The 14,226-nt window shown below is 39.1% G+C and overlaps 1 protein-coding gene across 1 annotated transcript in view; it reads right to left on the bottom strand.

The window, feature by feature from the left end:
* Positions 1-14,226, bottom strand: part of ZMPSTE24 (zinc metallopeptidase STE24) — a 130,683-nt gene that overhangs the window by 88,176 nt on the left and 28,281 nt on the right. The window contains exons 2-3 of the mRNA XM_069241117.1: positions 12,588-12,734; positions 4,961-5,047 (exon numbers count right to left, since the gene is read on the bottom strand). Coding sequence (XP_069097218.1) covers positions 4,961-5,047; positions 12,588-12,734 — 234 coding nt within the window. The remainder of the gene's footprint in view (positions 1-4,960; positions 5,048-12,587; positions 12,735-14,226) is intronic.

Here is a 14,226-nt window from a genome sequence, read left to right as displayed (position 1 = left end):
CTGCATTTAGCTTAGGCGTTCTCACAAAGTAACCACTTGGTCATAAAATTACAGAAGGATACACACTTACAGTTGGCAATGAAAAATACTATCTCTCGTAAAACGGTCTAACAAGGATTCTGAAAGTGCAAATCTTCTACACCCATGGTTTATCAGAGAGGGTAATCAGCACCAAACCCTTGCCTACTACAGTAATCTGTGACATTTCAAGTAACAAAACACCTATCTGCAGGCTTGAATACAGAGTAATAACAATCTCCCCTTTAAATTGCCACGATTAAATATATAACCTTTATAATGGGCTTGTCACTATAACCAAATCTGTGTTGGTCGTCAGTCATCCCACAAGGCAATCATGAGGTATATTGATATTTTAGCCCAGTGGTTTGTTTAGGTGTGTCACCAACATCAAAACCCTTCCCTATGGTAATATGTAAGATTCAGTGTAAAAATTACCGGTCTACGGGCTTCAACACAGTGTAATAACAATACACCCTTAAAATTTATTTGCTTTTAACACATGTTTTTCACAATAAGAAAGACCTACTTGCTTTGCCATACATTTTCATTAGCGACAGATCACACCTAAAGAATTTGACACCACATTCCCAGTAAAATGATAATGCCCTTTCCCACTGGGTTGACACTATATCCAACACAGGCCTACTGAAGTGTGCATAAACTGGCAACCATCAGTCAAACAGTTATAAAATCAACAATATGTACAAAATTACAGTAGCTAAACCAGTACACAAACCCTCACAATAGGGCCTAACCAGAATTATCAGTGAAAATGTACTTTCAGGGTTTGTTAGAGTGGGTAACCAACGCCAATCCATGGCAATTACTGTACTTTGCATGACAACATGTAACAAAATACCTACCTGTAGGCTTTAATATACTGCGATAACAACACCAGAATGAAATGCCTATTGACTTTAGTATATGCATCGCACAACTGAAATTAAAATAATGAATCCTATACAACCTATGTTACTGAATGTCACCACAATCAGCTTAGACCTACTGTGTTGGTCTCAGCTTTCCCACAAGGCAGCCAGCAGGTGTACCATAGTAAAATTACAAATATATACAAAATCAGAGCTGTGAAAACAATATAAAATCCCTACTGATTGAGCCCAAGAAGGATTACAATAGTGCAACATTTCTATCATGGCTTGTTTATATGGCTTAGCAACATCAAAATTCTTGCCTACTATGGTAATCTGCTATGTTCTATGTAACAAAATACCTGTCCACAGGCTTCAGCACAGTGTAATAACAATTCACCCTTAAAAACATTGCCATTAACATATGCTTAACAATAAGTAAGTAAAGACTACTTGCTTTGCCATAACATTTCATTATAAACAGATCACACATAAGGAATCTGGCATAGGTTTCCTCCGTGAACTGAATAAGTGTGCAGCTTTTAAAGTATTTTTTGATACCATATCCAATACAAGCCTACTGAAGTGTGTATATATATTTATATATACTGTCTACCATCATGCATACCATTATAAAAATACAAATATATAACGAGTTACAGTGGCAAAATAATATAAAACTACTCTAAATAGGTGCTAACACAAATTACCAAAGTAAAAGTCTTTTACTCCCAGGATTTGTCAGAGTGGGTGACCAAAACCGAAACTCTACTTTGCTAATCTGTGAAATTACATTTTACTGTTAGAGGCCTACTAGCTTTAACAAATACTTTTTACATAAAAGCTAGGCCTACTGCCTTTATCATAGCTTCCCATAATAAACAGACAAATTCTGTGACTTATGGCATAATTTTTCCCTCATGCTAATCAAGCCTATCTATAGCCGTTATCTTTGGCTTGTCACCATAACCAACTCTGGCCTACTGTAATGAGTGTAAACCTTCCCACAATAAAACCATTAGGTATACAGTCATAAAATTACAAAGATTTACAAAATTACAATTGGCAAAGCAAAATATTAGCTCTCCTAAGAAAGCCCAACAGGGATTAAAATAGTGCACATCTTCAATCCCCATGGTTTGTTCAGGGGGGGGGGGAAGGGGGGAGGGTCCCAACACCCTTTTCTACTACACTGATCTATGAGATTTCATGTAACAAAACATCTGCTTACAGGCTTTAGCACAGTGTAAAGTCAGTTGCCTTTAACAGGTCAGGCCTTTGTCATAATGGTTCATAGTAATAGATCAAACATACGGCATCTGGCATGAGTATTCCTGATGAACTGATAAAGCCTATAATTTTACTGTTGGATTTACACATTAACCAAGAAAATCCTATTCAATTGCGTGCACACACACTGCCAATCATCACGCATATAACTCTAAAATGACAAATATGTTGAGAACATGCAGCATCCTAACAAATATACCATCTCTCTCAATAGAGTCTAACAAGAATCATAACAGTGAAACCCCCAAGGTATGTCAAGAGTGGGTGGTCATCGTCAAATCGTTGCTCTCTACAAAAATCTGTAAGATTACATGTAACAAAGCAACTGTCTAAAGCTTGTAGCACAGTGTGGTTACATTCAACAGTTTAAAGAGTACATGGATTTAACCAGTGCTTTACACAATGAGCAAGCAAAGACAAATGCCTCTGTCATAATGTTTCATAATAAACAGACAAGGCATCGAAGGTAACAATTTGCTAGTGTTCCAATCAGGCCTGTACTTTGTAACCATAACCAACTGAGGCCTACTGTTTATGTATAAGCTTTTCCACAAGGCAACTATCAGGCACACAGTCATAGAATTATAAAGGTATATAAAATTATAGTTGGTTAAGCAAAATGCCATTTCTTCTAAGAGGGTCAAAAAGATTCTTTAGAGGGCATTTCTTCAATATCTACCTTTTGACACAGGGGGCAACCAAAATCAAAAAACATGCATACTATGGTAAACTGTAAGATTCCATGTAACACAATACCTATCTACAGGCTTTAGTATAGATTAATTACAAACAACCCTTAAATGCCTATTGACTTTAACATATACTTTTCACAATAAATATATAAGGACCACCATACTTATTGCAACATTTCATAATAATATATTAAGCCTATAGCCATTGTCACTGGCTTGCCCAGATACCAAACTCAGACCTACTGTTCTGAGTTTAAGTTCTGCAACACAAGTACTCTTCTCATTGGAGGCACACCAATTTAACTAGAAAATCCTGTAATCAGATGAAATGACATATATGAGTGGAGACTCCGCCCTTTCTCTCTCAGTAGTACACTGAAATGTATTTTTTTGTTGATCACATTAGGTCAAGTGACAGCTGTGCTGTCAAACCACACCTAAAAATCAATGTTGATTAGGGTAGCCCTGGGTATTCTATACTGCTCCTAAACAAAACTGCAATCTGAAGTCTAAAGGTAATGATGGAAGGGGGAGGGTGTTTGGACTAGAAAACAGTCCTCATGGATGCCCTCCTCCCATCTGTGCTGCTGCCAGAGAAAAACAAACACTATGTATAGTATGTTTATATAAGACACTTTAATAGCACTACAGTGTGTGTACACCATTTGAAAAGATCGAGAAAGTCGTACTGCTAATGGCTGAGGCAGCTGGATAAACAAACAAAATAATCACAGCTGTGTGGAGTGGGAAGCACTTTTTACATGGAAGCACATAACGATTGCCCAATTAAAACAATTACTCATGTCCATCAATGTGTGGGAGGAGCCAAGTCCAGCGTTGTACTCTTGAAAACTTTATTTTAGGTTGATCACATAGGGACATGCAACAGGTGCGCTGTCAAGCTATCCCTAAAAATATTCACACACAGTCACTGATTACTGTATGGCTACGAACTGTTGGAAGAGCACTTTTGGAGGCCGGCTGGGACCAAAAATAAGCAAATGTGTTGCAACAAGACAGACATTTACTAGTGGCTATGGGTAAACAATACGCCTCTGCAGTCACTGCTATATGAATTGTAATTGTTGGAAGAGCAATCTTTGAGGCTGGGTGGAAGGAACAAAAGGCAAATATGCTTTTGCAGCAACAAAAAATAAGTTTGTCAGTGGCTCTAAAAAAAGGTCATAGCCACTTCTGAATTATTTGTAATTTATGACAAAAAGAGCTATTAACAAAATGTGTGGGACAGCAACGCGGAGAGAGGAGGAGGGGAACAGCATTTGAAGAGAGAACCAAATAGGGAAAGAGGGTGAATGCACAGTCACTCTCATGGAGTGCCTAACCAACAAAAAACAGCAAAGTGCAAGGACGCAAGTCAGACAAACAAAAGGATGGTAAAGAGTCTATTCTACAGGGGAATGTCAAGCACAAGGTGGAACAAGAAGGGCAATGAAGACCATTGAATACAAAGGAAGGAGATAATGGGAGTGACAGTGAAGAAAAACAATGGTAAGCAATGTGTGGGCCTGAGCACATGTTAAGTTCTTGGTAAGCCCACGAACGTGTCCTGCAACCAGACAGTTATTGCTGTTTGACAGGCAAGACCTAAACAAGTAAGGAATACTCACTCCCTCGTTATAGTGCAACTTATTGCACACCCTCAAACATAAGCTGCTTCTTCTTATACACCACCTTTATCTCAACAATTGCCTTACCACATTTACACCCTACGTTCTCATCAGACACCTAAGACCAGCTACCCTGAACACAGTATTAAATTCTCCGTGGGGCCCAAGCCTTTAGGGCTTCTTTACCCTCAAACCTCCTTCCTCTATGTTGTCCTTTGCTTCTCTAGCTTCTTCATCCCTCTGACGTCAAGGCAAAGTGACAGAAAGTGCTCGAAAGAAGCCCACCATAAAAAAAAAATATATACTTGGACCAAATTTGAAGCTCTGACATAACTAACCAGGACTCAGAGAAGGAATATAATGTCTAATTACACTAGTCACAAAATACTGAAATGTTAAAGCAAAGTTTAATAGTAAACTGACACACTTTACGAAAATGAAAGTGTAAATTCAAACCTACCTCATACTCCGGTCCAAATCCAGCTTGTTGGATGAAATACTCTGATGAACTCCAAAGAAATGGAATTCCTCCGAGAAGGAGAATCAGCTAAAATGAAAGAAACATTAAGTCAAAAACTGGTTTAACTATACACTGGCAGAAGAATCCAAGTTCTAGTGGTAACGTGGCTCACCCAACGACATTTCTTTAAGCAAGTTCCTATAACTCTACTCGCAATATTCCCACAGCAACTATTATAATATAAGGTAAAACCAAACCTACAAAGGCTAAACAACGTTAAGTCAGGTAAGCATCACTTTGTTGAGTAACCATATTTTGTCCCCACTAGTAAATAATACCACTTGTTGGCCAGCGCTCAGATTAGTTGTGGATTTCACAGCATAGGCCCAGGTAGCATTTAGGTTCTATTTAAATCTTGTTAACACTGCTTGTCGCTTCTTTTGAGGTCTTAGATCTCTTTCAGGGTTAGGACAGAACTTTACATAGGAGAATATGCAGATTTTAAAACGTTTTATTGGAAGAGAGTAACTTTCCTCTATTTCTAGCTTCATATGTTGGAAATTCCAACAAGGCCATTTAGAATTTTGCAGAACTGGCAGCCTGCCAAACATTGGCAGCCCCCTAATCTCATTTAGAGGTGGAGAACCAGAAGGTTGCCACAGGCATAAACTCAGCTGCTTCAAGCAGTGGAAACTCTTAACATGGCAGACTTTCCACCACAGGTATGCCAAAGTATAAATGATGATCACCCTAACTATTGCGATGAATGGGAGTCCCAGACCAGGATTCAAACAATTAACCGTATCCACAGGGAGAAAGCTCTCCCCGTTTTAGGGCCATTGTTTTTTTTGCTTCTCAATCTGACTTTGACATCCACTCATGGGTTCTGAGCGGTGGCTGCACAAGGAGAACATAGTTTGTAGTCTTTGCTGACCTGACAGTACACAGGCTCTTTTGAGGTCAGACTCCACTGTAAGCGGTGCTGTGGCATAGAGTAAAGACTGTAATGTGCAGAACAGATCATTTCAATATCCCCAAAGATGGTAATGCAGTAGTTTGTTTTTACAGCTGCTGTTTTTACCACAGGTAGTAACACCCTTTTTCATCTGTGTGTATGTTAATTAGTATGAGCCCCACCCCCATCCACCCTACACGACATATATATCCAAGCTTCTAAAGACAACCTAGTCTCTGTCCAAGAATAACAGAATACAGATAAAACCTGTATTCAATGCCTTCAGGAAATCAGAAAGGGGAACTATATTCACAGTGGACCAAGCTGGAGACAATGAAAACCCTTGAGGTACTCCATAAGACAAACCAGCTGTTCAAATAGTTCACCTCCTTTAATTAATAAAATGATTAATCCATCAAGAAAGACATGAACCAATCACCAGCTATCCCTAATGCTCAACACAAGCTATTACATATGATTTATTGTTTATGGTGTGAAAACCTACTAAACATGTCCAACATTACATAAAGGATACATTCTCCAGAAATATTTTTTTTTAAAGTAAATGAATCTGCAACAGTCACCGGGCAGACTGTACCATGAGCTGGAAGGAATTCAAATGATCAAGAGGTAAAACGCATATAGGCTGGGCACTGGTCGATGTTTAGCAGAATTTGAAGGAACTCAATGGCATTATAGATAAAGGATTAACACAGGCTCCCTTATGTTTTACCACCATAAGGCACCCCAATTTAGTATCTACAGTTGATAACTTAATATCAAGTTGGTGATATTGGCCCAAGTCCACTACATACAGGCTAGCAGGGTTGTAGGACAGAATGACTGCAGTGGCCAAAGAAGTGTCTGGAATGGAAAACTAGCAGCTGACCAAAAGGAAGGACAAAAGACAGATACGAGATGAATAATTGACAGAGAAGGCTAGGTGATGGAGAATGGGGCAAAAATACAGTAAATGTAAAACAATACAATGGAAGGTTAGGACAGCTGAATACAAGTATGGAGGCAAGAAAGCAAATGCTTCTGTGCTGTGGAAAGAGCTATAAAAGAGTGGTAAATAGGTTGGTCACAAGGACGTAGTGGCGAAAAGAAGCTGACATGACAAACGGGTATGCTGAACAGGAAGCCTGAGGAGAAGGGTAGAAGTTACAAAAGGAGGTGAGCCTGGAGGTCTCCTAGAAAAGAGTGCTCGTTATGAAGGAGATGCTGCAAGAAGCTCTGAGGACAGCAGGTAAAGAGAATGGATGAGGGGTAAAATGGAAAATGGCCCAATAGTGAAAACATAACATTAGACACATAGCCGCAGGGAAGAACCTAAGCCTTCCTTTTGTTAATGCCCAGGAGTCCAACCCTTTTGTTAATGCCTAATATGATGCTAACCTTCCCTTTTGTTATTGTCCAAAAGGACCCTAATCTTTCCTTTTGCCCAGGGGACCCTAACCTTCCTTAGGCCCCGCTAAACATTTTCATTGGTCATAACAGATTACATTATGTTGTCACCTATAAAGGACAAAATGGTGCAGCTCTTGCAAGCAATGTTTGACCTTCCTAAACCAAAAATACTTCTTTTCCACTCCTCCCACTCTCCCTGAAGGAAACTTCGTCCTGTTACATCAATTGATCAGGTTTACAGTTGAAAAAAGGCCTGAAATTTGGCATAAGGAACAAAATATTATTTTCCTCAGAAATTATTCCACTCTACCAATTTTATGCAATTCTGCACTTTAATCACTCATATATGCCACATATAAAAACACAACTATTTTAAAACTATACTTGAATGCACTAATCTATGCATACCATTTTTAGGATTTCAAAACAAATTCAGAAAATGCATATTTTCATTTTGCAAAAACTGCTGCATAGTCGTCTGCATGTCTGCTTATGTATTTTCCAAACCAATAGTATCAGACACTAAACGAGACAAAAATACACGTAAAAGAGCATTTCACTCGTGTTAGATAGTTTTCACTTGCACCCAATTCACTTTGATTTCGCTGACTGCTTGAAGAGCTAAGGCATCCAGTCAGCGTTTTACTCTTTTGACGATATTACTGAGCATGTGATAGGGCGCCATTACTGCCTATTTCCGGCATGCAGGGGCATGTTTTCATTCCCAATATTAACTTGCACATAATTTACTTTGACTTTGCCGATTGTAGTGACTGTCTTTTTAAGTGGGGGAACGTTTTTAAATGTGTGTGTTTTTGTCACAAGTTGCCTATTTATCTGTATTTTAGATCGCTGGCTCGGCGTTATTAAAACGGAAAGCATTCTGAAGACCTCAAGTCAGTATTTTACTCTTTTGAGACATTACTGAACATGCTCAAAGGCGTGATAACCGATTAAGTACATGCCAACCCTCCCAATTCTGGTGCGAGAGTACCATGGGCCAAGGGTGCCTGCATTGCAGGGATGATTGATTATGTGCAGGAAGGGACACCTTCCAGCACACAAACAATCATTAATGGTGTTTTCCTCTTTCTATGTGTGCTGCACAATGCAGCACACATAGAAAGAGGAAAAACAGGGAGAAGTAATGTTATTTTTCCCCACTTTAAGACCACCCCTGAGGTGGCGTATGAATCTGGCGCATTCCCAGCCTTATAAATATGGGAATGTGTCAGATTCCATGGATGTTGTGGGGAAACACCCACAGCAACACTTATGGAATGCCCCTTTTATGCAGTGTAATGCATGAAAGGAGGCCGTATTTACAAGGCCATGAAAAGACAAGCAAGGTGGCTTTGCATGGCCTTGCAAAGATGAGCGAACACACCGCACCACAATAGTTTAAAAAACAATTATGCTCCAGTGGCGTAGTGCGTCGCTAGGGCCTTGTAAATGAGGCCCATAGTTTATAACTCTGTTTTTCTTTGCGCTTTGTTATTAATCTGTCAAAAATGAAATGATAATCGTCTTTCACCATACATATCAATACACCCGATTCAGGCAGATTGCCTCTGCTCCAATGTGTCAGTGAGGAAATACTTTCTACTATTTTTTAAAATCTCCCACTTGACTGCTCTAACATGTTTGCCTATATGATGTGCATACATGCCAACAGATCCCATTCAATTGTTAGATTTCCGATTTTGAAGCAGAACTTGATTTATTTTACCTGTCTCCCATCTGAAATTGCCTATGGTTTAATATATGTTAATGGAAAAAATGTATTACCCTGTTTTTTTTCCATAATCTCCCACTTTCACTTGTACAATGTTGGCAAGTATGAAACTATTTCAAGCAGGGGAGAGCATGTCCGCGAACTGCTGGCAACATAATGCAAGCTCGTCTGCACCTTACAGTGCCCTCTCAATGACCACTATGAGCTATGCTGCTTGTATCTCTACAAATTCTGTATGTTTCCTATTCTAACCGATAACACAAAATGCTCAACCCTCATGCATCATTAACTTCTAATAGGAATAACGTCAATAAGTATGTTGATCCTGCTCGTGAATTACCGCTTGCTATGTGCGCTAAAAACGAATCCATTATTTTTCTATACTACAATCTTTTAAACATTTGGTCACTCCCCAACATGACGAGGAGGCGCACGACCTTATTTTTAAATTTGTTTTGTTATATTTTCTTCCTCAAGGAGATATATTTATATGACACTTTTAACCTAGTATTACTCTTAGCTACCCCATAGGTTACAAAGCTATCAGACTGAATAGAAATACTAATGGCGGGATGACAGTGGTATTTAAGGTGTCCTTTTTGGAAGGTTCACTGCCCTTGCATATCATTAATTCTGTCAGTTGCTTGGTTTTGAATAGGAATTATTCCCTTCTTGCTCTTAAATGGGCATTCTACTTTATAAACCTCTAGCTCTTGGCACTAACATTTACACCTCATTTCTTGAACTTTCGCCAAATGCCCTTTCAACTGCTAAACTATAACAGTTAGGTATTTATAACATGTGGACAGATTGGCTGCCACATGTGGAAGCTAAAGAATGACTTGAGACATGCTTTTTACTCAAACAGGGCAAGAGTTGAACGCACACAATGTATGCCAATGCCATGGACTGATCAACATTTAATTGTTACTTGGGTTACAACTGCATCTACTTTTCTACTTTATTAAATATTTATGTTGCTCCACTGGCACAACTTAATTGATCCTTTGGCCATTTCTTCATTATGTACACTTTTAATACCCAACTTATAATCCATAGGAGAGTCCCAGGGAACATAAACTGCATTTAAAAAAGCCTGGCAAATGTTTCCAGTTGTATGCTCTGCAGTGCTTTGCTTCTCTATGGCCATACCAATATGATTCGGTGTGACAGCTTGAAACCCTCATATCTTGAGCCTCCATCCACAAATGTAGTTAAACAAAAGTGGGCTTTTACTTTGATGATAAGCTCTACTTGTCTAACCAGATCAGACACTTTTTCCAACTCAAAAGGCTGCAAAACACTCTCCCCTTTCATGTTACGAGTGTTTCAAACTGTTTCTCAGGCTCTAGAATTGACTACTGCAAAAGCTTTCACCTTAGGGTTCACAAGTATTTGATAGCTAATCGGCAACTACTTCAAAATACAACTGTACGTTTAATGTTTGGTTGTAGTAGCAGAACACATATTACCCCCTTTCGGCGTGCTCCTAAACTACTGAAGTGACACTGCTGATAGCACATTAAGAAAGTCAATCTCAAAGATGAAGGCTTCCCAGGTTTGAGAAAGAGGTTAGTATTGAAAAAGATAATTATATCTATAAAATCAAACATGTTCTTACAGTAAAGAGGAAGTCAAGGTCAAGGCCACACTAATCTTGAATGCCCATGATCAACACAAAGGAAGCCACGACAAGGACCGTGGGGCAGATAGCAAGGACTGAGATTTTGTCCCTCATTGCACCTGCCCTAGTCTCTTCCAAACCAGAAAAATCCCAATAGGAAACCCCAGCAATACGTAGAATACTTTCTACTCAGAATGACTCTACTCTGCAGAAACTTACCAATGCAGAAGCCACCCACACCCGAAGAGCCACCTCAAGGACAAACCTATGAATAGCAAGCTCCAATACCAACTCAGTCTCGTCAGAAAAAGCCTCTGGAGGTTTAGAGACAACAGAGAGGGAGGATGCCAAGACAAAAGGACAAAAAACCCAACATAAAGCAAGACCCTAAAGTGCAAAATTACAATGTCCAAAGACTTGACAACCAAGCAGCCGCTGGCAAGGCTTCCATACAGATACCTTGCTTAGTTATTGCCATAGTGATTGTGATAGTAACTGATTTTCTGAACCAATTAACAAAAATCAGAACGTTAAGTACAGTACAGGCTGAGAAGCAGATATTCCGTTTTTATTGAGTTCGTAGGTTGTTGCCTTAGTTCCAGTGGATTAAAAATGATACTTTTTACTTGACGACTATCATTGTGAAAAACTGCTTACTAAATGATATACTATGTGCAGGAAGCAATGAAATAAATGGACACTAATTTTACAAGTTAGGAATCCGACTAGTTTTATGCTTTATAGTTGGTCATTTGTGAACGGACTGACCACCATTTCACAACAGATACTCCTAACAAGCAGCACCCTTTGACAATACTGATTCCACAATGTATTGAAAGGAAGTGTGCAGTCTTAATTTAACTCGGTGCGCCCTTGGTTGTATAAGAAAAAGATAACATTATTCCCAGGAACAAATATTTTCAGAATGAAGATAGAGATTCAAGTCATCGAGTAAATCGAAACACTGCTCCATAATATGTTTTAGACAGAAGTAAAGCTGTAAGAGAAGAGTCTGTGTTCTGGATCTTCATCACAGAGGAGAAAAAACATAACTACTGCATGAAAGAACTGTTGGGAAAGAAAAACTGTGGACGCCACTGTGAAGTATCCTGGGATTGTAGATGCACTTGACTGCCTTAAAGTGACAGTACTGTGTTTCCTTTGCATGAGATGCTAACTATGGGAAAATGGTCTTAATATTGTTTTATCTTTTACCAGAGGGAGAAAAAGATCAAATTCTGCAGAAATTGAGTTCCACATATCATAATTCATGTTGATGTTCCAGGGAATTGTATGCACTGTGTGTTAAAAGATGGAAAAGAGAAAGAAATGGCATCTCACCATGGGTGTAATGTGTTTATGGCGAGATCTTTTTGTGTCTCTGAAGCACAGGGTTTCAAGTATTCTGGCAAATGGGAAGGCCCTCTACTTACAAAGGTATCAGACTCCAAGATTTTAGAGCTACAAACAGGTTTGCTTTCCAGGGTATCCAATAAGGAACACTTAAGGAGTAAATTTACAAATATTTTAAGTAGGAATCACGTAGAAAATCAGTAGTTTTTCTTCACTCAGACACACTACGTTAATGGGCTCGATGACCTGAAGGGGAAAAATAAACACGGACATTCACACCATCTTGCTCCTGGCTGCAGCATGTCTGTAAGGTATAACATGGCTAACTTTGCTAAAGTTTTTTTAATCATTTTAAAACAAGTTCAGTGTGTAAGATGCGTGGAGAAATTAAGTACCATTTCATGCACTTTATCGACATTTGAAGTGCATTTAATTGTCTTTCATACGATGCGGAGATCGAAGCAATATCGGCATATTGGAATTATGCCCCAAAATTTAAATAAAGAAAGTGACAAGACAACAATATATAGAGATAAGCTCCAGTACTTACTGTGCCCTCTATCTCTGAATAGAGCCCGGACCAAAAAGTGAAAGCACTTTTGTCCAACTGATAAAGTCTGGATTTTTCGAAGGTTTCCGCATCCACAATCTTTCCCAACTCAGACGGCACATGTGTAGTTGTCTGGTAGACCCTCCTCTGAAATAAAAATTAAAAAGAAAATTACATGTTGCAAGGAAAGACTTCTTATTATATTACAGGCAAATTATCCAACATATTATCTCATTGGTGTCATTATCCATTTCTTGGGCATTTTTGCACATATACAAAAAGCTACAAAAATACATACTTTTTTCCCCAGAAAGAAAACTGCACGTATTCAGAAGATCCTATTACAAACATTATTCACTAACAATTGATGATTTGATCATGCATTGAAGCACAAAAAATTAGCATTGTTTAACGCTGTTGATTCTCCAAAAAGACTGGGTTTAAGATTAGGGCTTTGGCCTGATGTAGGCAGAGCTACACTTTAAAAAAAAAAAAAAAAGAAAACAACCCTGGATATGCAGTTGGCTTTCTGACCCCTTGGCAGGGCAGATTATTGGTAACCCTGCCCCTTATCTGCCTCTCAGGAGGTCAGAAAGACTTGTTCAGGCTTGGGGTGGGGGGGGGGGGGGGGCGGGAGTCAGTGTGGAAGTTTAAGGCCTGATGCCCCACCCCATATTTTTTCTTTAAACAAAAAAATATATATATATAATCCCTAGGTCTAGTGAGCTGTCTGTCACTACCCCCATGGAGGGGGCGGGGGTTTTAAGGTGTCCTATCTTCCTCTCTGTGGACCTAGACAAATGACTACCTTAAGTAATGGGTGCCGTAGATTCTTATACTGTACTATTACTGAACAACAATTGGTGTTTCTGAAGAATTTCAGTATAAAAGTGAGATCTTCACCTTTTTATGCCCTTTTCTTCCTCATATTCATATACTAGCCTAAAGTCATATTCCCCCGTTATTGACTGCCGCTTAGCACATACAGATCTTTCCCACATTCTTCTGCTTTCCTCCCACACAATACTGTCCATGAAATAAAAGAGGACTTCTAGCAGCATGGGACACAGGTTAGGCTGTAGAAGCAGACTGCATGGGATGCACCACATCCGGAACTGCAACTCGTTTTCTCACATTAGGACCTCAAGAGACCCATTAATGCACTTTTCATAAACTGATATTCAATACTAATCTCCTCCAACTCCCAACTCTTCTGCATACCTCAACTTAACTTGCACTATCTACTGAGATTTTGAAACAAATAACAGGTTTCATTGTCTCTCAGGCTGATCTATTTCCATAAGGCCAGTAAGGCACCTGTTCCCTTTGCAATGTGTCATATTTATTTCTCTTCCTCCACAATATATTCTGATGTGCACAAGCGTTTCTCACACTGAGATACCCTAAACACACAACACTTCTTCACCTATGTGCTGGGTTCCTACATTTGCTGTGTCCCAGCAGATGGGCATGTTTGCTATGAATTTTGGGTGATTTTCAACATTCTGTTCATGACAGCGTGCTCTTCTATTTCTGCCTTTAAAAGGGATCTACCGCTAAGCTTAGGGGAGATAACATATGATAGCTGTTTGTCATAGATTTACTAAATCTCATCAAATATTGTATAAGGCGTAGGAAG

Source organism: Pleurodeles waltl, chromosome 6 (genome assembly GCF_031143425.1).
Source record: "Pleurodeles waltl isolate 20211129_DDA chromosome 6, aPleWal1.hap1.20221129, whole genome shotgun sequence".
NCBI lineage: Eukaryota > Metazoa > Chordata > Amphibia > Caudata > Salamandridae > Pleurodeles > Pleurodeles waltl.
Note: the sequence above shows the minus strand (reverse complement) of the source record. Positions and strands in the feature narration are given on the sequence as shown.